At 43.5% G+C, this 27841-nt stretch overlaps 1 protein-coding gene across 1 annotated transcript in view; it reads left to right on the forward strand.

Annotated features, from left to right (window-relative positions):
• The window catches only part of LOC129111489 (dystrophin-like), a 213042-nt gene extending 187710 nt beyond the window's left edge, over positions 1–25332 (forward strand). Inside the window, exons 25-34 of the mRNA XM_054623459.1 lie at positions 242–387; positions 14014–14114; positions 15103–15214; positions 15340–15453; positions 16464–16619; positions 16721–16891; positions 19826–20008; positions 22535–22669; positions 24581–24730; positions 25303–25332. Of these exons, the coding sequence (XP_054479434.1) occupies positions 242–387; positions 14014–14114; positions 15103–15214; positions 15340–15453; positions 16464–16619; positions 16721–16891; positions 19826–20008; positions 22535–22669; positions 24581–24730; positions 25303–25332 (1298 nt within the window). The remainder of the gene's footprint in view (positions 1–241; positions 388–14013; positions 14115–15102; positions 15215–15339; positions 15454–16463; positions 16620–16720; positions 16892–19825; positions 20009–22534; positions 22670–24580; positions 24731–25302) is intronic.
• The last annotated feature ends 2509 nt before the right edge of the window (positions 25333–27841 follow it).

Below are 27841 nucleotides of genomic sequence, written 5' to 3' on the forward strand. Positions count from 1 at the left end.
GCTGTAAGCCTGCAAATTTCCCCGCTGCGGGACTAATAAAGGATTATTTTATCTTATCTTATCTTAAAAAACGAACTGTCCCCAAAAGCACTTGTCCTAGCAGATTTGTAATTATGAAATATGTATTCCGGCTGGTATTCCTCCATTTGTTCTGATATTAAAGTAAAATGTGTAATTTGCAGTTTGCAGTGCTACTACAGCACTGACAGCCTCTCTGACACATGTCTCTGTCTCTCTATAGTTTTGGAGAGCTTGCCCCCGGCTCGTTATAAGGAAACCATATCGACACTGTTGGCATGGTTACAACAGTGCGAGGCCAAGCTGGCCATTCCATCCACGGCTGTCACGGAGTATCCTATAATGGAACAGAGACAGAAGGATGTTCAGGTAAAGACACACATATACAAACACACTTAGGACTGCAGTTGACTCATATATCCATGGTTGAATAACGTATCTGGAGTTTGTGTGAAGTAATACAAGTTGTAATTATGTGCTGCTTTAAACTCATACAGTATTAAGATGTTGTAAAATCATACCGTACTATGAGCTACTACGTACTGTAATGTACACACTTATTAATAAATCTCCATCGAGCTTTCTATTTATATGGTAGTCGTGTTGCAGCTAAAGGGGAAGGCTTATTGACCACCAACTAGTTTGTAAATCCATTATCAATTAGGAAGCACCTCGTAGATTTATAAACATACATTTATAAGACTAATTAATTGATTTCACACTTTAATTTAGCTTTTTACGTCCTCTTTCATACCTTTCTTGCTTTCACTGCCAACACTTTCACTTCAGCTTCAACTACTTTTACAGTTTACACGTCAGCTGACATTTCAATTGCATTCATCTGCTGTCAGTGCTTACACATTGTAAGACCTTCATCTCAATCGAAGTGTCACCTGAATTCATCTCATACTCCTCGGCTCACTCACAAGTCAACATCCACAAGGATTACACACTTCAAGTTGTTCATCTGTTTTCAGCAGTTAAGTTGAAACTTCAAGTACTTGAGTATATTAACCTTCAACTTACAACAATTTATCAACTAGGAACATGTTAAATTTCCACTAGTTGATTAAACATTGCTACCCTCACTAGTCGGCACCAGTACAACTTGCTGGTTAAACTTATTATTATTTCATTAACGTACACATTTTCTTTTTATTTGACATTGATTTTGCTAGTATAATCCCATTGAGATTTTGGATCACTTTTGCATGGGTGTGCTGGCCAATTATATGTTTCACACAAGTTTCACACAAGCACCAGCGGCAAAACAACCCCCTGCCTGCCACCAATTCATTTTTCAAAAAAAGCTGCTAGCTGCCTAGCATATCTTCTACCATCTAAAGCTTGCGAACTAGGGGGCTATGAATCAACAAAGGGAGCTAACGCTAGCTTGCTCAATGAAACAAATTCACCGCTAAGATACCAAAGGTATAAGCGATGCCGAACCACATTCCACACTGGCATTTCATCACATATTACACTCCGCACTGGGTTCATGAGGTGCATTCCTAATCAGCCTACAGGAGCGGACACAGGGGACATACTGATTTCATCATTTAAAATACCATTTGGTTATTAACAAATGTGATTTAAAATGCTTTTGCGACCGTATAGCTTAAGTTGTGCTCAAATTTGTTTCTGTTTTTTTACTTTAAAACAAGTCAACTAGTCCAAGTTTTAACTTTTAACTTTTAACCTTCAATAATTTAACTTCAGCTCTGACTCTTACAACATCCGTTAAGCAATGGGTTATCATTTTAAAACATTTTAACTTGTTTACATTGTTTCCAAAGCTTAACATGTTAACAAGTTAACTTTTCAGTGTAGTGTAGAATCGTGTAGTGTAGTGTAGTGTAATGTTTGAGGTTAGTATAATAGCTGGTATGAATTACAAATAATTATGCTGTTAGGTTGGTATACTATAATCCCATTACTCGCTCAGAGTCAATAGTGATTCAGCTGTGTATGATCCTGACAACACTGCTACTCAGATCTACAGTATATACAAATTCTAATAAATGCCAAAATGGTGCTAGCTCTATAATGCTGTGGGGCTGCATAACACTGTAATCAGTTTTTACTACTAGTAGTAAAGTTATATGGCCACTGGCGATGCCAAACTGCCAAAGCAGCACTCTTTTAAAGGATACTTTTCCATTGCTCTTTGAGGTAGCAGGTAGAGGATAAAGAATTGAGAGAAAATAGATGGCATGCCCCATTAACTAAGACTCTGATTCATACCCACAAACTGCATGCATCTGATACACCAGGACATCCTCAAATAAAAAAACCTTGTAGAACAAATCCTTATTTTTTTATTTTTTTATTATTGGTTTATTTGGTAGGAAAGTGCACATTAATAAAACATTCCTGTAAATGCACCAGATTCAAGGACCATTTATTGTCATTATGCAACACAAGGAGCCACAACAAAATCCAGTTGTTTGAGTTAGCCAAGAGGCTATTTTTCATCTGTAGTCCCTGGACAGATGTAACAAAGTCACCCTAAACAACAGAATATAAATAAGCATGCAGAAACAATACAAGAGGAGAGAATATTAATATAAGTAGAAACATCATTCAGGACACTCTCATACTACATTGTCAAGTTCTATTGAGATATACAACAGAGGGCATCCCGCCCCTGAAGCCTCGGCCTGAACGGTCCCGTGGGACCGTGAAGGACGGGGTGTACCACCCCCACCCACCAGCCGGCGACGGAGAGCACCGGGTCCTTCCCCCAATCAGCGGGATGGGGAACACCTGGCGGCTGGGAGGAGGAAGGCCCGGAGCCACTATAAGAGAGGCAGAGACACGCATGGAGCGAGGAGGCAGAGACACGCATGGACTGCAGAGGCTAGAGGCTCACGGAGACCCAAGCATACCCTTGTCCTGTCTGATTACTAAAATAAACGCCGAAGTCGGCTTAAACAAACCATTGCCTCGTGTTTTCTCGGAATCCCGGCGCATTCTTCATTCCCGGATACCACATATGGTGGAGAAGGCGGGCATTTTGAGTGTTCCCACGACTACTACCCCACCATGCCGAACCCGGACGGAGCCGCGGCGTTGGCTGCCCAGCAACACCAGCGGGAGACCACCGAGAGCCTCGCCCTGCTCCGCGAAGCTGTTCTGCGGCTGACTCAGCACGCCATCCGCGCTGCGCCGACCGCCGCCCCGACCAGCCGCCTCACGAAGATGGGACCGGAAGACGACGTGGAGGCGTACCTCGAGGTCTTCGAGCGGACCGCACAGAGGGAAGGCTGGCCAGAGGAGCAGTGGGCGCACATAGTGACGCCGTTCCTCACCGGACCCGCCCAGCAGGCGAGCCAGGACCTGCCGGCGGACGTCGCCCGCCAGTATCCGGCGCTCAAACAGGCCATACTGGCCTACTATGGCCACAACCTCGCGGCGCGCGCACAACGCGCGCAGGATTGGCGGTTTGACGCGCAGGGAGCTGTGCGCACCCAGATCGCCCAGCACAGCCGGCTGGTGAAGCGGTGGCTGACAGCGGGAGAGGGCCCCAGCCCGATCGACCGGGTGATTATTGACCACACCCTGCGGCGACTCCCGCTGGACGCCCGCCGCGTGCTGGCCCACCATCATCCTGCCACCGTGGACGACCTGGTCCTTCAGCTGGAGAACTGGCAGGTGGCCCAGCTCCTGAACGCCAGACCCGCCCCAGCCCCACGGCGCGCCGAGACCCGCCAAGCCCCGAGGGGACCCCCCATCGGCAACCCAGCTCCCGGCGTCACCCCACTGAGCGGAGTACCGGAGAACCGGGAGGTGCGGCGCTGCTTTGGGTGCGGCCAGCCCGGCCACATCGCTCGCTATTGCCCGAGGGGACGTGATGTGTCGATGCCGTCAGCGTACGCGGACCCGGGCGGACGCGGACCCGGGGCGGACCACACGTGCATGTTGGCGACCTGCTGGACGCAGGGAACGTCGGGTAGTCCGACCATCCCGGTGCGGGTGATGAACCAGGACACGCAGGCCCTCTTGGACACCGGCAGTGCGGTTACCCTCCTCCGCCCCGACCTGGCGGGCGGGAAGGCAGGGGACCCGATGGAGGTGGCCTGCGTCCACGGGGACACCCGGATATACCCCACGTGCCACGTGGTAGTCCGCACCACACACGGGGTATTCACGATCCGGGCGGGGATTGTCCCCCACCTACCGGTCCCCGTGTTAATCGGGAGGGACTGCCCGATTTTCCACCGGTTGTGGGACCCGACGCGGGAGCTACGGAGCTGGAGAGGCCCTCCCCGCAGAGGGACGCGGGGGTTCGGCAGGCCTACGGGGCCACCCGGCGTCCATCGTCCCCGGGAGAGCTGACGGCGGAGGACGAGGGATCTGAGGGGAACGGACCTTCCCCACCGGGGACCCCGGCGCGCACGGCGAGAGGACCCGTCCGGAGCGAGACACCGGAACCTACCCCCGACACCCCGGAGACCCTCACAGCCTCCGAGCAACCAGACCCACCGGAAGACCCGGAGAGCTCCCCCCTTACTGAGTTTTCGGACTTCTTACCAGAGGGAGGGGAAGGCTCGTCCCGACCCGGCCAGTTCGCCACCGCTCAGCTCCAGGATGAGGCCCTCAAGCACGCCTGGAGCCACGTCCTGGTTCATGACGGGCAGGCCCGAGACTCAGTGAGTCACACACCACACCCGCACTTCAGCACCAGGGGGGTCTGTTGTATCGAGTAGCCTCCGGGGAGGGGGAGTGAGGGAACAGCTAGTGGTGCCCCGTCCTACATCAGTAAAGTGCTTTTTATGGCCCACACCCACCTCCTGGGGGCCCACCTGGGCATGGACAAGACCCGGGAGCGGGTCCTAGCCAGGTTCTATTGGCCGGGGGTTAAGCGGGATGTTGAGCGCCACTGCCAGGGGTGCCCCGAGTGCCAGCGGGTAGCCCCCCGGGCCACCGCTAGACACCCCCTCATTCCCATGCCCATCATTGAGACCCCCTTCGAGCGTTTGGCCTTAGACATCGTGGGCCCCCTTCCCAAGACCAGCCGGGGCCACCGCTATATCCTGGTGCTAGTGGACTACGCCACCCGGTACCCCGAGGCCCTTCCCCTGCGCGCCGCCACCGCCAAGGCAGTCGCCCGTGAACTCATGCTCCTCTTCAGCCGGGTGGGGATAGCGAAGGAGGTGCTCACCGATCAGGGGTCGTGCTTCATGTCCCGGGTGATGAAGGAGGTCCTCAGGCTCCTGCAGGTGAAGCAGCTCCGGACCTCGGTGTACCACCCCCAGACGGACGGCCTGGTCGAGCGTTTCAACAAAACCCTGAAGCAGATGCTCAAGAAGGCCATGCAAGCCGACGGGAAGAACTGGGACCAACTGCTACCCCACGTACTGTTCGCAGTACGGGAGGTCCCCCAGGCGTCCACCGGGTTCTCCCCCTTTGAGCTGCTGTACGGGCGGAGGCCCCGCGGGATCCTGGACATCGCCAAGGAGGCCTGGGAGAGCCAGCCGTCCCCCCACCGCACCACCGTGGACCACGTGGAGCAGGTGCGTGACCGCATGGCCCGGGTGTGGCCCATCGTCCGGGGGCACCTCCAGCAAGCGCAGCAGGCCCAGGCGAGGGTCTATAATCGAGGAGCCCAGCTGAGGACCTTTCAGCCAGGGGAACTGGTCCTGGTCCTGGTCCCCACGGCGGAGTGCCGGTTCCTGGCCAAGTGGCAGGGGCCCTACGAGGTGGTGGAACGCGTGGGCGAGGTGAACTACCGGGTCCGCCAGCCAGGGAGGCGGAAGCCGACGAACGTATACCACATCAACCTCCTGAAGCAGTGGAGGGGGGGAGCAGGCACCCGCCGACCCCGCTCCCTTGTCCCTGGCGGCCCGGCAGGAGATCCCGGAGGTCCCGGTGGGGGAGGACCTCAGCCCGGCCCAGAGGCACGACCTGGACGAGATCATCCTCCAGCATCGGGACGTGTTCTCCGACCTGCCGGGGAGGACTGCCGCCACCCACCACGACATCCGGACGGCGCCCGGCATAAGGGTAAGGGTTCCGCCCTATAGGATCCCAGAGGCCCGGAGGGAGGCCATACGGACCGAGGTGCGCCGAATGCTGCAGCTCGGCGTGATAGAGGAGTCACGCAGCGCCTGGTGCAGCCCGGTGGTCCTGGTGCCCAAGCCAGATGGTACATTTAGGTTCTGCAATGACTTCAGGCGGCTGAACGAGGCATCGGAGTTCGACGCCTACCCCATGCCCCGGGTCGACGAACTTATCGAGCGCCTGGGCCCGGCGCGGTACCTGTCGACCCTGGACCTGACCAAGGGGTACTGGCAGGTGCCGTTGACCCGTGCGGCCCGGGAAAAGACGGCGTTCTCCACCCCGGGGGACTGTACCAGTACACCGTCCTCCCTTTCGGGGTACACGGCGCCCCCGCCACATTCCAGCGGATGATGGACCAGCTCCTGAGGCCCCACCAGGATTACGCGGCGGCATACATCGATGACATTATCATTTACAGCCCCAGCTGGGATATCCACGTCCGCCAGCTAAGGGCCGTGCTGGGAGAGCTGCGGAAGGCGGGCCTCACCGCTAAACCGGCCAAATGTCGCCTCGGGAGAGAGGAGACGACGTACCTGGGGTACCGGGTCGGGAGAGGGACAGTGCGGCCGCAGGAAGGCAAGGTAGCCGCCATACGGGCCTGGCCGCAACCCAGGACTAAGAAGCAGGTGAAGGCGTTCTTGGGGCTGGTGGGCTACTATCAGCGCTTCATTCCCGGGTACGCCACGCTGGCCAGCCCCATGAACGACCTAACCCGTAAGGCCTTGCCAGACCGGGTCACCTGGTCAGAGGCGGCGGACCGGGCGTTCAAGACGCTCAGGGAGGCCCTATGCTCAGAACCGGTACTAATAACACCTGACTTTAATCTCCCTGTGATTGTCCACACAGACGCCTCAGAGGTGGGACTCGGGGGTCTTGTCCCAGGTCCGGGCCGGAGAGGAGCACCCAATAACCTACGTCAGCCGGAAGCTCCTCCCCAATGAGCGCAACTACTCCACCGTGGAGAAGGAGGCCCTGGCCATTAAATGGTGCCTGGAGAAGTTGCGCTACTACCTCCTGGGGAGGGAGTTCACCTTAGTCACCGACCACGCCCCCCTGAAGTGGATGGCGGGGGCCAAAAATACAAACGCCCGGGTGACACGGTGGTTTCTGGCTCTCCAGGATTTTCGGTTCCGGGTGGACCACCGACCGGGCCGGGAGCATGCCAACGCCGACGCCCTGTCACGTCGGGATGCCTGTCTGGGTGGGTTCCCCAGAGACCAGGGGCTTGAGCAAACGAGGGGGGAGTGTGGCATCCCGCCCCTGAAGCCTCGGCCTGAACGGTCCCGTGGGACCGTGAAGGACGGGGTGTACCACCCCCACCCACCAGCCGGCGACGGAGAGCACCGGGTCCTTCCCCCCAATCAGCGGGATGGGGAACACCTGGCGGCTGGGAGGAGGAAGGCCCGGAGCCACTATAAGAGAGGCAGAGACACGCATGGAGCGAGGAGGCAGAGACACGCATGGACTGCAGAGGCTAGAGGCTCACGGAGACCCAAGCATACCCTTGTCCTGTCTGATTACTAAAATAAACGCCGAAGTCGGCTTAAACAAACCATTGCCTCGTGTTTTCTCGGAATCCCGGCGCATTCTTCATTCCCGGATACCACATATGTGTATATATATATATATATATATATACATATACATATGTATATATGTATGTATATATATGTATGTATATATACAGTGGGTAAAAATAGTATTGAACACGTCACCATTTTTCTCAGTAAATATATTTCTATAGGTGCTATCGACATGAGATTTTCACCGGATGTCGGTAACAACCCAAGTAATCCATACATACAAAGAAAACCAAACAAATAAGTTCAGAAATCAAGTTATGTGTAATAAAATGGAATGACACAGGGGAAAAGTATTGAACAAAAAGGCATGGAAAGCCAAGACACCAGCTGAAATCTATCAGTAATTAGAAAGCAATCCTGCCCCTTGTCAGTGCAAATTAATATCAGCTGGTTCAGTCCCAACTGATGGCCTATTAAAAGGTGTCTCATTACCAAGGTGTCACACAAGAAACATCTCATGATGGGTAAAAGCAAAGAGCTCTCTCAAGACCTTCACAACCTTATTGTTGCAAAACATACTGATGGCATTGGTTACAGAAGGATTTCTAAACTTCTGAACGTTCCAGTGAGCACTGTTGGGGCCATAATCCGGAAGTGGAAAGAACATAATTTCACCATAAACCGGCCACGACCAGGTGCTCCTCGCAAGATTTCTGACAGAGGAGTGAAAATAATTATCAGAAGAGCCAAGGACCACTTGTGGAGAGCTTCAGAAAGACCTGGAATTAGCAGGTACAATTGTTTCAAAGAAAACAATAAGTAATGCACTCAACCGCCGTGGCCTGTATACACGCTCACCACGCAACATGCTTTTCTTCCATTGCTGAAGAAAAGCATGTTGAAGCTCATTTAAAGTTTGCTGCACAACATTTAGCCAAGCCTGTGAAATACTGGGAGAATATAGTCTGGTCAGATGAGACCAAAATTAAACTCTTTGGATGCCATAATACACACTGTGTTTGGAGGTCAAATGACACTGCACATCACCCCAAAAACACCATACCAACAGTGAAGTTTGGAGGTGGGAACATCATGGTGTGGGGCTGTTTTTCAGCATACGGCACTGGCAAACAAATATAATTGAAGGAAGGATGAATGGAAAAATGTACCAAGACAATCTTGATAAAAATCTGCTGCCATCTACCAGGATGATGAAGATGAAACGAGGGTGGACATTTCAGCAAGACAATGATCCCAAACACACGGCCAAGGAAACTCTCAATTGGTTTCAGAGAAAGAAAATAAAGCTGCTAGAATGGCCCAGCCAATCACCTGACTTGAATCCAATATGGAATATATATATATATGGAAAGAACTAAAGATCAGAGTTCATAGAAGAGGCCCACGGAACCTTCAAGATTTGAAGACTGTTGTGTGGAAGAATTGGCCAAAATCACACCTGAGCAATGCATGCGACTAGTTTCTCCATACAGGAGGCGTCTTGAAGTTGTCGTTACCAACAAAGGCTTTTGTACCAAGTATTAAATAAATTTCAGTAAGCGTGTTTAATACTTTTTCCCTGTGTCATTCCATTTTATTACACACAACTTATTTCTGAACTTATTTGTTTGGTTTTCTTTGTATGTATAAATTACTTGGGTTGTTACCGACATCTGGTGAACATTTCATGTCAATAGCACCTATAGAAAGATATTTACTGAGAAAAATGGTGACGTGTTCAATACTATTTTTACCCACTGTATATATACAAACATATACATACATATATATACATACATATACATACATATATACATGCATACATACACATATATACATACATATACATATGTATATGTATATACATATACACATATATGTATATACATATATACGTATATACGTATACACATATATATATACATATACGTATATGTATATACATATACGTATACATATTATATATTTGCTGAGAAAAATGGTGACTTGTTCAATACTTATTTTACCCGCTGTATGTATGTATATAAATATGTATGTATGTATGTATGTATGTATATATACAATGTAGTATATTTTGATCTATTGCACTACTCTCAGCATATATTGCGATATTTTAAAAAAAATCGTGGAAAACACACAACTATATCCATAAATCTGAGTTTAAAAAAAAAACTTTACTTCTGCACACTTACACTATTTCTTGTCTCACTTTAAGTTGTTATGTAGAGTGGATGAGTCTATTGGCTACTCAGCAGTCGGCTTAGAACAACTTTTTGTCACAAATATTCGCATGTAAACTGGCGCTGCTCAATATTGGAAAAAACTGACATTGTAGAGTTTGTAGACTACATTTTAGATAGATGGATGGATGGATGGAATTTAATAATTATTATCTTGGAAGGCCATTTTCTCAAAATTAGGTTTTTCTCAGAGCTAGAACTCCAAATTCAGTATTACTTATAACAACTTTCAAGTTGTATTCTTATCTATATCCTGAAGTTTTTTACGACATTTTATTCATGTAAACATAATGCGTCTTTTGAATATTTAAACATAACATTTAGAAAAAGATTATTATTTTTATTATTGTTTACCCTATTCACCTGTAGTGTCTTATATCCCATTAGTTTAAAATGTACAATAATCTAACTCTTTACAATGTCTTGGCCCTCACTTAAGTTTTAAGAGTGAATTCATCTAATTAAAGGACGAAGATGCCGAATAAATCCTCTTTTATTGGACTTCATGGTTTTAAAGTCCAATGAATGTGAAATTTTATCGGCATCCCCGCGGCCTCTTACATTCACACTCTGCAGCTGTTTGCCGTTCTCTATCCTTTAAACTGCAGTCTTTATTCAAAGCTGCAGCTCTAACAGCAAGCTAAACTCTACCTTTAGAAACCTAAAAAAAAAGCAGAGAGAACGATGGCGAAAATCAGTGATGTTATGAAGCCCGACTTGCTCAACATGCAGAGTGTGAGGCCAGAGCTGGTCTGCTTTTGGTGTGTGTGTGTGTGTGTGTGTATGTGTGTTTGTCTACAACTCTGCAATTATGAGAGGCGGGCGGGCAAAAAATCCCAGCGGAACAAATCAGTGCCTCTGTTTATCACAATATCTACAGCTACACATACACACACACACACACACACACACACACACACACACACACACACACACACACACAAATCCCAGAGCAGGGTGTGTCAGTACGCATATAAAGAGAGCACATACACACAGACATTTTTCATTGTGTCAATGCTAATCTGTCCATCCAGTCAAAAGAATACAAGGACTTTTGTTCTTTTTTGTTATCACTTTGTTGTTTTAGAAGTGTTGATTTCTATCTTTTAACTTAAGTCTAGTTTGTGTGTGTGTGTGTGTGTGTGTGTGTGTGTGTGTGTGTGTGTGTGTGTGTGTGTGTGTGTGTGTGTGTGTGTGTGTGTGTGTGTGTGTGTGTGTGTGTGTGTGCGCACGCGTACGTGTGTGTTTGTGTGCACCCTCTTTAAACCCCATAATGGTCTTGTAGCATAGCAGCGGGATCAAGCCTTGTAGGCTGAGATTAATTAAAGTTGATTGTCGATAATAATTAGGAGTTCCTCCTGCATACTGATAAGCCGTCGTTCATTTCAGCACAACACTTTCCCCTCTTGTCACTCATTGAGACTTGCGCTTGTGTGTGAACACACACGTGTGGTCGGCAACACTTCCTTTACCCAGGTGATAGTATCACCTGTCACTGTAGTTACTTTATTCATTAAAGTAATGAGCATTACTGTCAGGTGGGAATATAATCCATGGCTCCCGGTAAAAGTTGTTATGGGCCTGATTGCAGCATTCAATCACCTATAATTTAGGTGTCATTACATATTTTAATTGATATGTGATTTTGCCGTAGTGATGTAATGAGAAGTGAGTAGGGGTGGACTGCATGGATAACTGATTGAGGACTGCAATTGTATGTTAAGTATTTAAACAATAAAGTCATGCATATATAAATTGCGTAAATTTAAGAACAAGTTGAGATCAAAAGATACAGAATCATGAATTAATATTTTTTTTAGATTATATTTCACCAGAAAAACATAGATCTACACCAAAATATACAAATATACAATATAAATTTGGGAGGCTTTTGTTATTTGTAACATGGCTAAATGGAAATAACTAGTGTTTTGAGGTTAAACTCCCAGTTTATCCTAATTTGTATTTGCAAAGGGTAGGAGAAGAAATTCAGTCTCGCTCTTTATCTTTATTTTAATGCTGATATTGCCTCTGAAATTTAGATTATATACTAGGTTAGGATAGAAATCTTATTTTGTTCCTCAGTTCTTCTCCATTTTTCTGGAACGGTAATATAGATAGTTTACTTACAAGGGATTCATATTCCTTTTGCTTCTTAACTTTCAAAGGAAACCAGATATATGCATGTAAGCCTTATGGTTGAGGAGCTATTCAGTTAGTGATATGGTTGTGATATGGGTGGGGGGTGAGGATGTTTGGGATGCATTCAATTTCGGGTGTCACATTCTTCCAGATAAAGTTTCAATCATGTCAGATAAATAATTCAACTTTAATAAACCGTTTATAGTTACTTTAGAATCAGCACCATCAGTATTTTTGACCAAGAAGCTTGTTTAAAATAAGATGCGTCAGATTTAGTAGGCTACAGCTGTTATTTGAATTTGGCAGTTACATATTTAATCAACATTTAGGTAAATATCAGTAAGTATCCCATATATATATATATAAATATCTGTATATATGGCACAGACCACTACCAATTAGCTTGAAACTTCTCATAATTACATTCACGTGTTGTCCCGTGACTATGTCCTTAGACTCAGAGGTACTGACTCCCATCTCGACCGCTTCACGCTTGGCTGTAAACCGCCCCTGGAGTTTGTAGATTATAACCTTCATTTAAATGGCATTTTCATGACTAAGTAACAGGTTGTATAGTGTATGCTGGACATATTTCTTAGCAAAAGATGGTCGAAGCACAAGTGACAGTTATGACGTACCCTGAAACACTCCATCATCGAATTACGAGGCAGCATCACGTTCAAACAAGTTAAATACTGTGTGTGACCATGACATAGTAATATCTCTATTGTCTAATTGCATATATCATACAGTATCTCATCTTATTACACAACTATGTATGAGGAAGACTGTCCATCAACAAGTGACCATGGGTTTAAAGAGATTCACAGGGATTATGAGGCTGTTTTTGTATTATTTTGCATTTTAATACATCACCTTTTCACCTTTCTGCTGGATCTCTAATAAGGGAACTCACTCCTCTCAAAAGTGAAAGTGGGAGTCAGTTATAAAAAGGAGGCTTGTCCATGTGATGGATATAAATCCTGAGGAGGAGGTAAGAAAAGAAAAAGACAAAACTTAGAGAAGAAATAGTTTCTAATGCCTCTTTGCATGGGATTCAGTGTTGCAGCAGAAGGATTGTGGGTAAGCCCTAGTAACTGACGGAAGTCCTGTCCAGGGGCTGTGCTTGAACTAAGTCAAACTAAGCCTCTGAGCCACCTCGGTGTGAACAGAGGCTTTCTTCCCCAAAAAATTTCCACTGCAAACCCACCTAAAGTTCACCAGAAATTCCCTCATCTATCCACTTGTAATTCATCCTGCACAGCGGGTTGAGCGAAAGCCAATAGTGTGAAAAGGCTTTCATTACAAAATGTTAACAGCGGCAGCGCCATAACCTCTCATGCTCGTCATCCCTCACTCTCCCATTTCACCCCGCTCAACACAGTGTAAGGTAACAGACTAGCTGTTAAAAAAATAGAAAATTCCCAAAGCATGGCATTTACATGAAGTATTCGAGCACACATAATACATGGATATCCAATAAATCACTAGTGGATGTGAGTTTCCTGCTCCGTTTATACTTATTGATAAATGTGTCAAGGAAATGCTGGCATGTGGATTGATTTGTTGAATCTTTTTACTCACTATAAAGCTGGGTAATTGTGGTAACATGCTACAGTATAACTGGCAATAATTAACTTGTAATTTGAGACATTTTAGTGATGGAATATTATAATTATTTTATGAAATGAAACCTAAAATTATTATATTGTTCCAATAGAAATTCACACCTGCAAAAAGAGGCAAAAATAATGTATTTTACATTTCCTATTACATGCAATATATTTATTTATTTATTTATTTATTTTTTGCCCAATGAGGTTTGGTGAAATCTCGCTTTTCATTTTTCATGATAGACGGTTCAGATAACCTTAACGCTCACCATTCTGCATCTCGATGTTCTCCCGTTGCATACACAACCTCTACTTGTCCAAAAAAGCTCTTCTGACTTGTATTTTCTCTGTGTTTACTTCCCCAAACCATCCAATGCCTCACTAGCCTTATTTATTACTTTGTCTCTCTTGCAGGCCCTCCAGGTGGCTCTGGCTGAACACCAAGGGGAGGTGGACTACCTGACTTCAGCTGTAGAGCAGGTCTTTCAGAAAGCTCCACCAGACATCAGCCAAAAGTAAGATATTGAAAAAGAGCCCCTTTCCCACTCAGATCTGGCTTCTGTCTTTAGTGGGAAAGGTTACAATCAGCATTCATTCCAGGGACAAAAGACTCTGCAGTAGTCACGGTTATTCATCTGCTCCAGCTCTGATCGCCAGTGATAAACGTACAAAACTCATTTTACCTGGCTGATCCTGAAAACACACGATCCATTAAAAACTTGACAGAAACAAGATCAAACTTAATAAAACTGTCTTTCTTAGTCTTTCCACTGTCCCAACATTCACCAACCATCTAGTTTATGACTTTGAAAAAGAGTCTGAATAAGTGAAAAATATAACCACAGTAACAGTTTCACTGCTAACTAAATCTGTATTCTGGTGCGATTGGGATGTTGAAGGTTACACACCAGAAAAAAAACAGACATCTACTGGCAATGGGAGAAGAATCTATCGCCTTTTTTGTGGGTTTACCTGTGTTTAAGAAAACCTGAATATATGTGCTAATTTTGGTGGGAAAGAGGTACTATGTTATCCATTGAAAGAGAGAATTAAACTAGATAGAGTGCAGTGCCAATCATGCAAAACTGCCATAGCCTCAAGGTCCAGATTTGACTGTAGATATAGACCGACTTAAAACACATTCAGCTCATTTCCATACATTCTGCCCTTTCATTACACACAAAAAAAAAGGTAATTAATTAAAAATTCAACCCTACCATAAACAATGTAAAACTGTGGCTTGAAGCTCAGTGAAATGACAGGCACTGGAGCATTTTCAAGACAGGTTAGTGAGTTTTTTTTATTGGGTATGAAAAATAGCCTTCATTTTGCCACATACCTTCCAATTGTTTATGAGGCCATTGTAACAATTGATTGGTTCTTATTGAGAATCAATGCAGTCAATGCACATGAAATGTTCTAAACAAGAAGTCTGCTTTAGCAATACATCTGTGAAGAAATACACCATATCACGAGCTAATAAGCCTCTGTTATTTTCTGTAGGTTTCGCTTCGAGATGGATTCCATCATGGTGCGTTGGAGACGACTTGGCACCACGCTGACGGACAACGCCCAGAGACTCCAAGAGCTCATGGCCAAACTGTTGCAGTTTGAGGTGAGACTGATTGCAGGGATTACTATATGTTGCTTTGAGAGTCAAGTTTAATAATCAAGTAACACAGGACTTCTCTTCTGGTGGACATGTATTAATTTCAATACCGGTTCTTGTCTCGCCACCAGAATGATGTTAAGACTTTGAAGAAGTGGATGGCGGATGTGGATGTGTTCCTGAACGAGGAATGGCCAGCGCTGGGAGACTCTGAAGCTCTGGAGAAACAGTTGGAGCAGTGCACGGTGAGGATGCCATGCATCTTGACATTATTTCAAGGTTCAAGAGCCATTTATTGTCATTGAACGACTCAGGGCTGCACAATGAAATGCAGTTGTAGCCCCTTTATGCTCCACAAGAAAAACAAAACAAAAAAATTAGTGCAATTCTCGAGTGCATCTTTTTGAATTTGCTTCAGGAACAATGTAAACAGCGGCAACAGAAAAACACTTGCAAATTATTTGGGCAGACAATATAAAGCTGGCAACCTAAAAATTTTTACATCAGGGTGACATTGTCCATCAACTTGAAAATACATTTGAGAACCAAGCATCACCGATGGAAACCTTGTCCCAACGGAGTCCTGTATGCGTTGTGGAACAGGGTCTGCCCATCAGCTGCAACAGCCTGGCCAGCCAAGGATGGAACAAAGGTCTCTATTGCGTCCATTACACTTTCCTGCTGGGTCCAAAATGGGCCAGCCTAGCTCTTTTTCCTGCCCTCGGTGGCGTTTGGTCTGGCTGGTCTGGCTGGGTGATTAGAAGACGCTGTGGGTGCCGATCACCTCAAGGTCCCCAGCACTAACCCAATCCCCTCACTTCCTTCAGTGATGTTGATGAGTGTAACGCTGTCATGTGCAATACCCGCTGCATGGGTAAAGATTATGGATATGAAACTATAGATTCTTACCAAAAAATGACATCATTACAACAGTTCTAAATCCTCCAATGCAGGTTGATAAAAGGTTGGGAATGGATAGTACAGAGTGGAAAGAAGTAGAATGTTCTTGGGATAAAAATAATAATGATAATTCATCAAATAACCCTTTCAGTTCATAAAATATCCAAGAGTCTTACAAGATAACCTTCTAGGAAATGGAAAGGAAATTGGGAATTAGCCCAAAACAGCTTTTTTATGACTACTTCTAAAGAAATTGAACCGAAGATATCTCATTAGGACCAAAATAAACCACTTGTAAATATTCACAGTCATATTTCTACCTGTGTAACCACGGTCCTGTATTCTGATTGGCCAGGCTCTGGTGAATGACATCCACACCATCCAACCCAGCGTCAATGGCATTAATGAAGTGGGTCTGTACCTAAAGAAAGAGGCCGAGCCACCGTTTGCCATCCACATCCAGAAGGAACTGGACGAACTCAACGGCCAATGGGAGAACATTTGCAAACAGGTGTGTAACCTCCTTCCAGAGGGTGTGTCGTCTTCCTGCTTTCATGATCCGAATAACGTTGAGTGTTTGTGTCGATGTGTGTTTTCCACTTCTCCGTTTAGGCCTATGCTAAGAAGTCCGCTCTGAAAGGTGGCCTTGATAAGACCATGGCTCTGAGGAAGGAGATGCAGGAGATGCAGGAGTGGATCAACCAGGCGGAGGAAGACTACCTGGAGAGAGATTTCACATACAAGACGCCAGAAGAGCTACGCAAGGCCGTGGAGGAGCTCAAGGTATCCTCAAGTTAATATTTAATTTGGGTTTTAGTCTGAGAGTGTCTTCATATTTCTTGCTGTCTCCTCCTCTCGTTGGCCGAACTACCACAGGGTCTGTCCCCATATCCAGATTTGATACGGTGACCGGACGTCCTATTTTGTCAGGAATTGTCCCAGTTTCAAGCTTGGTGCCTCGAATCACAACAAATATCTGTAAAACACTAAAATGTTCCGGTTTTGAACATTCATCACCAAATTTACCCATCTTTTATCGCATTTTGAATGGTAATATTATTCTTGCTTTCAGCGCTTATCATGTTCTTTATCATGTTCTTTCCTACAAATTTTGACCTAACCCAATATAAAAGTTAAACACGGATTTGTTTGTATGTCTGTCAATTTAGTAATGTATCGCTGTAGCTATGACGCTGGAAGTACCTATGGTCAGTACACTAATAGTTGGTTTTCATGCCGAAGGGAAAGTCAGTACTTTATAAAGAGCTCCAGGAGGCTTACTCCTTTCCTGGCAATGAAATGCTGCGTTCTGCACTGCAAGAGTACATTTTCAGTCAATATATAAGATCATATTAAGAAGGCAAGATAGTAATATATGATAGCACGCCTATGGTGCACGTGCATGAATGTCAGCAGGTAGTAGACAAGTGTGTTCCATGTCAGAAATATGTAGTGTACTTAACCTACACTTGATGAACCCTTTTCCTAATTTGGTTTCGAAATCGAACTTGGAAGATTTTATTTGGGTTTATATTTAAATAAAGTTTACATGACTTGTTTTATTGAGCCTATCGTCAATAAATAAAATAGCCTACTGAGCGTATATATAATGCATTTATCACATCCGTTGTATAACGTCCATGCCACACAGCTCCACCTATAACACCAACATTAAACAATTTCGCAATTGTTAACCGGTCGTCATTTACTGCTAATTTACATGTGAAGGATGAATATCTAACTGTATATTAAGAAATACTGTTGTAAACAGCCATTCATTACAGTGAAGGTAAAAAAAGGCAACCTTAATATTGTGGCATAACTGTAACTTATAAAGTTAGGAAATGTAATGTTAAGCAGCAAATAACTTGTTTGAAAATATGCTAAGAGAGCATAATGTCAACCTACCAGCTACAGTTTTTGTTAGTTTGCTTACTTCATTAGCATAGCTAGCTAATGGTGGCTAAAGTAAGTTAACGCATAAGGTTAAGTTATTGGCTGCTACATTGACATTCCCTAACTTTATATGTTGAAAGTTGTATTGTTTACCTTGGTGTTAGTGGTGGAGGTGAGCTTTTTCAAACTAATTAAAGCATGATATCGTATACTGAAAATCATCTTTGGCCTACACAATTTCACGTCACTTCCTTTTCCAATCTCGGAGAGGGTTCGATGGAGAAGGTGGGCACGAGCATAGAGCTCTGCAGCCAGACCCTTCTCCAATTAGTCCATTTAAAAGTGGCAATTGGCCTTATTCATACATGTTTCAGGATGCAGGGTTTTAATAGTCTTGGTTTGTCCCCCACACATCACAACCATATAGTCAAATTGGTTCAATGAGGGACTGTTTGGCCATGGTCAGGAGGGGAAAGGAGGTCTGAAATGTGAGAGGGTATTTTAATTATTCTTTTGCCTTTGTCATGAAATGTGAATTCGGCCTTTCTTTGCGACATATTTTATAAAAACATAAACAGTACAACTTTCCCTTGTGCAATGTCACATATAGGTGCACTTAATATTTTCAACAATTTACAGGCAAACATAGATTTTCAATGAAAAAGGCTCAACAATGAGTTGAGACAAAATCACTTAAATAGATAGACTAAATTGTTGTACAATTCAAGATATTGAACTATACGAACTATACATTGTGTATATAATATTTTTCACTAAATTTATATTTTCGTAGTGTGACTTTTTTCTTCTATTTTGGGTTCCTGGCAATATGTGATTTAGGTAGAGCTATGTGGAGCCCTGTTTGGTACAGTGGAGGCCCCAATCCGACTTTCTTTTCTCTGTCGCTCTCTTTTGATCCTGGTCAATTCCAGGTCGATAACGCCCCCGTCTGCCTCACTCTCTTTCCATTGTTGAAGTTAAAAACCAGCTTTCTTTCTTTCTTTCTTTCTTTCTGTCTTTCTTTCTTTCCCTCTCTTTTATCGTCTTCCGTAGCCTCACTCACAGCTCTGTGTCAAAACCCCCTCTCCACTCATCATTCCCTCCATTCCTAAATTTTCTACCAAATTGCATCAATTCTCCTTTTTCTCTCTGCTCTGCTAGCTTTCATAAGTTGAATGCCATGCATTTGTGATGTAAATGTATTTGCTTTGTGATTTACCCAAAAGCCTTGGCAATAGTAGTCCCCTTCCATTCACCCAACCTCCTGGAAAAAGTTGACTCGAGAGTCAAGTTGAAAATTAAAAATTGATTTCACTCTCGCTTATCTCCCCCCTCCTCCTCTTTCTCTCCTCTACTTCCCCTTTCTGCTCGGGGCTTAAAAGAAACTCTCTGTTCACTCTCTTATTCTCTTAATCCCCCACCCGTCTCCTGTTCCTCCCTCCTTCCCTCCCTCGTTTGGGAAAGTATTAGCTACACTCCGTCATTCGTTGATTCGTTGGCTTACTTGCTCTCTCCGTCTCTCTCTGTCTATTTACACTCGGTGGCTTTGTAAACAGAAGATACATTGAATAATTTGTTCGTGCATCCATCCCTCCATCCATTAAGCCCTCTCTCTCCTTCTGTCTGTCTTCCTCTCTTCTTTAATTCTCCCTCAACCTGTCTCTCTTTTCTTTCACCGTCCAGATGACTTTTGAGAGTTTGATTGACATAACGAGGCTTGTTTATTGTGCACAAACTAAATCAACTGGTCCGAAAGTGTCTCAGACAACCTGTACCACTCTGACAAAGGTCACTTATTCATTTACTCTGTCTCTCTATCAGAGGGCCCAGGAAGAGGTCCACTCCAAGGAGCTAAAGGTCAAACTCCTGACTGACAGTGTCAACAGTTTCATCGCCAAGGCTCCACCCACGGCCCATGATGCCCTGCGGTCTGAATTGGACGTGCTGACGGCCAACTACCAGCGCCTCTGTAGTCGGCTGGATGGGAAATGTAAAACTCTAGAGGTATGAGCTGTATCTGTCTTCTTTGTGATCATTTGGAGGTACTAATTGGATAACCTTGGCATGCTTAGGTAAAGATAACATGAACACACTTGAAACTTGAAACTTTTAAGAGAGGGGGAAGAGGAGGATGTGTATGTTCGTGCCCAACGTAAAAACAGCCTTACAATTGGTTTCAAGGCCAAGACCGTAGTGTTCACATACATCAGTATCTGAAGGGCATGTTGCTGTGTATGTAGGTAGTTGAGCGTGTAAATGTGCACACGGTATTTTATAGATAAGCTAAGGTGAAGCGCAGTTAGCCAAGCGGCACCCTTTTTTTTCTTTGTGCATTTTACCTGTGACCTTCAAATTGTAAGCTTCATTAAAAAAAAAAATAGGCAATTTTAATGCCGCAAGATGTTTGAATGCTTAACGTTCAGGCCGGAGGTGACAGAAAGGGATGGAGCTGGATGAAAACGTGTCAGGGGTTCATACATTCTTTCTTAGAAAATATTTCCTATTAAAAATGTAGACAGTTTTTTGCTATCTCGGATATGGATATCTGAAAGCTTAAACTATCTGCATGCTTTGACTGAGAGGAGAGAGGCCTCTATATTTTTTAACCATTGATTTGTTTGTTCTTTGTTTTATTCCATTTCAGAAAAAAACTAAAAACTGCTTTGTTTTTCTGTATCAAATCAGAACAGAAAAAAACTGAGGGAAAAAAAGGGAAAAATAGAAAAAACATTGGAGCAGTGGTTGGTTTTCTCCATGACCGGAGCAGAAGATAGATTCTGCTGATTGTGCACGGTGGATGATATTTTGCGCCATACATACAATCAGTTGTATTTTATAATGCAATGGGGCTCTAGCCTACAGCAGGCAAAATAAGTCTGATCAGCTGGGGCACAGATCAGGCTCCAGAGTTTCTTAATAATTATGCCAGCTACAGTTTTGAGATAAAGCGTCAATATTTTTACACCTCAACAAGTGGGGTCGGCGGTTGGGGGATGACTTTTGGGGGATTTCTCCCAGGGTGTTGCTGGTCGTCGTCGGACCAGTTCCTCTGTGGAGAGGCAAAAACTACCGCAAAGACTAGGAGAAAGAGATAATTAAGCTTTCTAATCTTATCTAATCTTATCTAAATTCTGACAAAGAGACAAGGAGAAATTACAAAGAGACTCAAATTGACTACAAAGAGACACTAAAGTATACAAAAAGGAGCAAAACATTCACAAAGTTGCACAAAATGACTACGGATAGACACAAAGCAGCTACAAAGAGACTCAAGATGAGTACACAAACAACTGCGAAAAGGTCTGAAATGACTACAAAATGACAAAAACTTCCACAAAGAGTCCCTACAATGTGACTCGAAATAACTACAAAGAGACTCAAAACAACTTCAAAGAGACAAAACATCCACAGACTAAAACTAAAATAAGACCAAAAGAATTACAAAGTGACAAAAACAAGTGGTAGGGGTCTTTTGAATGTCTGTGCTCAGTTGCCCATTGCCTTATAATGCACCTATGTTCAGGATTCATATGTGACACAGGGCAAAAAAAAGGACGCGATCGATTTGATACCCTAAGCTCTCCCCATTCAAAAATACTTAAATATTGCATAAAGAAACATACTTCATTTTCTTATGCAAAATTTAAACATAAATCATGCAGTATAGGTTAATCGTATTCAAGTATTAAATGTTATTGGCCTTTTCAATATGTAATAGATTTTGAACCCACAAATTGTGGCTTTTGCACTCTCTGTAATGGTTATTGACCAATGAATGTTATTGCTGAAATGTGGAATAAAGCTTGACATCACTTGCAGAAGAAGCCTAAATAGATTATAACTGTGTTTTTCACAAAAGAAGGGCATTTCCTCGCTCTTGTTCGAAGCAGCTCGCCGCAACTGGGTGTCTCTTTGAAGCCTTTGGCATCTTGAAAAGCTGCTGTTAAAAAATGCACGTTCACTCGATGCTATAAAGTACATGCCGCCACCAACAATGTCTTTGGCTGGTGCGTTACAATATTGTCAAGCACTTGTTGCAATCGTTTGTTTGTGTGAAATCTGCCTCTTTCTGAAGCCAGCTCGATCACTTCAGCCAGACAGAGGCAACTGCTGCTCATTTTGCAGTTGGAAACAAATCCGTCAAACATGTTGATGTTGAACAGATGCTGATATGATGGCCAATGCAGCAATGCTGAATACGTGACAATAAAACAACAGCACAAGGAAGTGAAGATGGCATCTATAGTTCTGCCACCTCTCTCTCTCTCTCCTCCCTATCCTCCACCCTCCTTCGCTCTCTGTCCTCCCTCAATGTGACTCTCCCTTTTTCAACTTGATGGTTGAAGTACACGCTTGCTCTCACTATTTGTCTTTTTCCACTGCTGTCCAACTGTCTTTCGTCCCTCTAACGCATGAAATGTCAAAATGGTAATCTGTTTTGCTTTCTGATCGATCCATTCACCAATCCTTTCAATCTCTGTCTCTGTGCCTCCTGATGATTTTTGTGTTTATTGTGTGTGTGCTCTGCAGGAGGTGTGGGCGTGTTGGTGTGAGTTGCTCTCCTACCTGGAGCAGGAGAACGCCTTTCTCGACCAGCTGGAGCAGAAGCTGGATGAGACGGAAAACCTCGAAGGAGGAGCGGAGGAGCTGCAGGAGGCACTAGATGTGAGTATCGAGTTGGAGGAGGAGACCATATGTGAAGAGAACATATGTGCGATGAGACAAGCGTTACGTTACATAGACTCTAGACAGAATACAGGGAATAAGTGCAAGCAGGGATATCATCCATCGGTTTTTAGAATTCTGTTTTGAAGGCTTGAGTTCAGCATTTTGTCTGTTCCCTTTTTTTGTTTTGTCCGTCACCATGTTGTTGTTTTTTTGCAACCAGAAGGGACTATAATTCCATTCAATTCAATTAATTTTGAATAGCCCAAAATTACAAATTACAACCCTTTAACGGGGTTTAGAGGGTAAATTTCAACTGAATGCTGAATGGGACACTTTCAGGCGACCAACATGTTACAGTTAATTTCTCAAAGTGAAAAAACACTGTGAAAAGGTTAAACTTGTAAGATGAAATCATGGACAGCATCCAGACGGCGCAAAGCCGCAGAAGCAACCTGTCAATCACAAGGTAGCCACGCCCTAAAGCAAATGCTTTTTGGTCTATTTGACTCTGAATGGATCCTAATTTACTAAATAAACATCATGCTGAATTGAATAAGGCTTGAAGCTAGATATTGAGACCATAAACTCATGTTCACAATGTTTACTGACGAAATAAATCAAGTGAGATATAGGGTAATTTTCTCATAGACATCCATACTATCTGACTTCTTTTTGCAACCAGAGGAGTTGCCCGTTGATGGCCATTTGAATGTCTGAGCCACCGGAGGTTGCCTCCTGTCCAAATTGAAAAAAAGGATAATGTAGAAAGAGAATTTTTTCCTTCTGGAAGAGAGGATTTTCATCTTACGAAAGAAAATTTGAAAGACATTATGTCAGCAGGGATTTGGAGGTCATATAGATTCAGTGTACTGGCTGAGGATGTTATTGTTTAGTTACATTGAGTCATGGCTTCCTGGTTTTTCTGAGGAAATCAAGTCAAAGGCTAAAGTGTTAACTCCAACCCTCTAATTTCCCTAAACTGTGCTTTTGCAGATTGCCTTAGATGTTAAATCCAGGGATTTGGTGAGATTAAACAATGAAAAATGCTTAAAGCCGCCAGACCAGGATGCATTGTTTAATTTCGATTTTTTACAGAACAGCAAATATGCAAATATTTGCCCACTCAGCTGTATTTGTGGAGATGTAAGAAGTTGTTAAGCACTTAGGTCAGACTTGCAGGGGCTAATTGACCTCTTTTAGCCTCTAACATTCATATCCTGCATAATATTCAATATTCATTTTCCTACTTCCTCATGAGTCACTCATGAGTTCGAACAAAGCAATATCCTGCTGTATGCAAAAAGCCAATACCACCAAAGGCATATTTTTCTGTGGTTTTCCTTAAACTCATAATATGTAACTTTCTTCCGCTATTAGTCTGTTAATCAAAATAATAGCAAAAGACAGTTTGGTGATTCCTTCAATGTTCATCGTCAGGAGGTTTTACTGTGGAGGTCTCTTCCTCTCCATACAAACGGACTTGGTGATTGAAATCGGTAAAAACACGGTATTAATAAGTTTAAAGTTAAGAATCTGTGTTTCTCCAACGCTGTTTCTCCCGCTAACGTTTGTTTCTCTGATAACTAGACGACTGATGGCTTTATCCTTCATCCGGTTAAAATATGTAGTGAAAAAAAAAAAAAAAAAAAAAGTGTTTCGGGAAAATTTGTCTTAAACTTGATAAAAAGTAAAATAACAGCTTGCAAACGACTTCAATGAAACTGACCGTTAACTTGATAAACTAATGGAGTTCTCTGGGTTTTGAAAATTGTCGGAAACTTTTGGGATAATGAAAGTGCGAAACTCTAGTTGTTTTAAGATTGTGGAAAAGATAAAGTTTCACTGCAGACATTTCAAAGTGGTATGGTCAAGTGTGAATCATGACGTTGTTTGTGTTTGTGTGTACAGAGTCTAGAAGTGCTTTTGCGGCACCCGGAGGACAACAGGAACCAGATTCGGGAGCTGGCCCAGACGCTGATGGACGGAGGCGTTTTGGATGAAATAATACAGCAAAAACTAGACGCTTTCAACACGCGTTGGGATGAGCTTATGGCGAGGGTAAGACAAATAGTATTCTTATACATAAAGAAATATTGCAGGTTGCAGGCTGTTTTTGGTTACAATTTTCGACCAGCGTCGTGATTGACAACCGAAGATTTCACCGAAAAAAAAACTGCCTTGAAATAAAATTCATAATCCTAATTTTTACCACAAACACTTTGTTTTTCTGATAAATATTTCACCATGGTTCTCTCACGTTAGTCAGCTTTATTTGAGACAGCCCAAAATCGTAACGAGGGACCTCGTCAGTACCACAAAATGGTATGTTATATATATAATAGATATACAAGCAGCACAAAGTGGCAGATAGAGGCTCTAAATCTTTGATTTTTGACCCTGTTCTTTGTGTAGACCAATTCACATCTGTCAAAATCTATTAAACCACATACGTTTTCATATAGGCCAAAACATACACTTAGGAATTTCAGAATGTCATCCCCCAAAAATCGTTCCAATTGGTTGTTTGTGCAAGCATCTATTAAATTGCCGAGTTGCAACTGTGGCTGAGTGGTAGAGCGGGTTGTCCTTCAATCAGAATATCGGCAAATACTCCGTTATTGCTCCCGTAGGCTGTGCCTGCAGTGTTTGAATCGGTATGAATGGTTAGGTAGTCCTGATGGGCAGGTGGCACCTCGCATGGTAGCCCCTGCCATCAGTGTATAAATGGGCGTGAATGGGTTAATGATGACATGTAGAGTTAAAGCACTTTGAGTGGTTGGAAGACTAGAAAAGTGCTATTCTAGAAAAGTCCATTAACCATTTACTATTTAGGCGCTAACCTCTAGTGGCCGTAGAATTATGATTGGAGAAAAAGAGGAAATCGGATCATAATAATGCAGGACTTCCAACAGTGCTAACCTTACACTAACCTTCCATTTCTATTGTGACGCTTTTAGAAAATCTTCGCTTCAGCACACCTTCAAATATTACAGCTTGTTCTAGGCTGCATTACTGTGCACTTGACAATGAAACAGGAAGCAGTTCCTATTTAAATCTGCACACATTTGATTCTAAGCATTTGATATATATATATATATATATATATATATATTATTATTATTATTATTATTATTATTATTCTGACAACATAATCATTACCCTGCTGCTCCAGCATTCAACCTGAACGTTTAGAAAATGATTTTTTTTTTTTAAAACCTTTTCAGAGACTTGAAAGCAGAATTCCACACTGTTCAAGAATTCGTGTTATTGCTGCAGCCAAGGACATTCAGTATTTGAAGGCTCTGTTTTCAAATGTATTTTATTTTTAAAAATAAGTTTTTTTTTCTCTCAACAGTTTCATAATGATGTATAGTTTCACACTGAGGATATTTCTCTTTTTTAACAAAGAACGTTCAACAAAAATCTTTTACTAGGTTACACTTGCCTCATCAAGAGGCGCCCCATTAGATCATGATTGTGAAACTGATTACATCTTACTATGGAAATCCGTATTTGAGTGCGGGGACAGAAATACGCTGGGCATGTTTGTTAAACCTCAAAGATACACACCATTTGCAAGTTATAGAGTGTAGCTTATTATAATTTTTAAGAAATATTCCCAGGGCAACGCCAAAAAGACTAGGGATAAAAAAGAAAATATTCACTTATTTTTCCTGTTTATGTATATGTTTAGAGGTAGATGTTTTTGACCACAGGCATATTGTTAAATGTAGGAGTTAAGTTTCCTCGAATTAAACCTAAAACGCTTCATAGAGTTTGGGAATCTTAACTTTTGTGTTGATGCGTTAGATATGAACTTCCTTTTCCTCCAGCCCATCTGCAAGTCTTGAAACACAAACTGTTAATCAGTTAGTTGCTAGACAGATTTTCAATCATTTGAGTTGTTTTTTTAAACAAAAATGTCAATAGTGTGGTTATTTGTGTCTTTTATAATAGTACACTAAGTAAAGGCCATTTTTTATCTCATTTCATTGACTAGACAACTAAGACAATTAATCAATTTAATTAAGAAAATAGCCCTTCTTCCCCCTACTCTTCATCACACCTTTACTTTTCTTCTTGCACTTCTTCGTCATCTTCCTCTCCACCCTTTTTCCCATTCACCCTATTCCTTCCCCCTTCTTCATCCCTGTCAATTTCTTCCTTTTTCTTCTCCACCTCTTTGCTATTGTCCTCCTCTTCCTCTCCCGACGTCCTCCTTCGTCTTCCATCTAGCCATCATAAGCCGTCATCAGCGGCAGCAATACCTTCTCAGCCTCTTGTGGTGTTCCTCAGTGACAGATTAGGCACACTTGCACCAACACACACACAAACACACACACACACACACACACACACACACACACACACACACACACACACACACACACACACACACACACACACACAGAGACACACACTCATTGCCCGCTGGGTTGATCCTCCCTCACAATAGAACCAGATTAATGTTCTCCTTGCAGCCTGATAAGCCTCCCTTTGTTTGTCTACCCATCAGAGACAGTGTGTGAGTGTGTCTGTGTGTGTGTGCGTCTTTTATTGTAGACTTTTTGTCTTTTTTTGGGAGGAAGTGTCACCCGTGTGTATCGTCCGTGTGTGTGCGTTTGAAAGCATCACAGGAGTTGGTGTCCTTTGGTTGGGTGTGTATGTCAGCATGTATGCATGTGAGGTGAGGCCGGCCGGCTCTGAGCCCTGTTTGTTGGTCATCTATAAAGGGGACGAGCAGCTCAGAGACAGGACGCGGCTGTTTGTGAGTATCTCTAGAAAGACAGATGGAGGAGCAAAAGCACACAGAGACCGAGATATGGCCTTAATGTTTTTCTTTTTTGTGTTTTTTTTACCTGAGGGGATTTGCGTCACAGGAATTTCTTTTTATATCTATTTTTTTTTCAACTAAATCAGCGCTGTTTGAAGAAAACTGTTAAATATCTTGGATGATTTTGTGGCCAGGTTTAGGGATGGTGATTTTTTTTCCGCCTACCAGAGACTTTAGATGAATATTTCATGATATATAGGAGCAAAACTAATAGCTGGTCTCCACATTACGTTATATAAAGAGCTAACACGTTTAAAAGGAAGTTTTCTATGAAAAGTGTTTGGCATGATTTTAGAAATATGAGGTTCTGTCTGTTAAGACAAAACGGAAAGCAA

Source organism: Anoplopoma fimbria, chromosome 22 (genome assembly GCF_027596085.1).
Source record: "Anoplopoma fimbria isolate UVic2021 breed Golden Eagle Sablefish chromosome 22, Afim_UVic_2022, whole genome shotgun sequence".
Taxonomy (NCBI): domain Eukaryota; kingdom Metazoa; phylum Chordata; class Actinopteri; order Perciformes; family Anoplopomatidae; genus Anoplopoma; species Anoplopoma fimbria.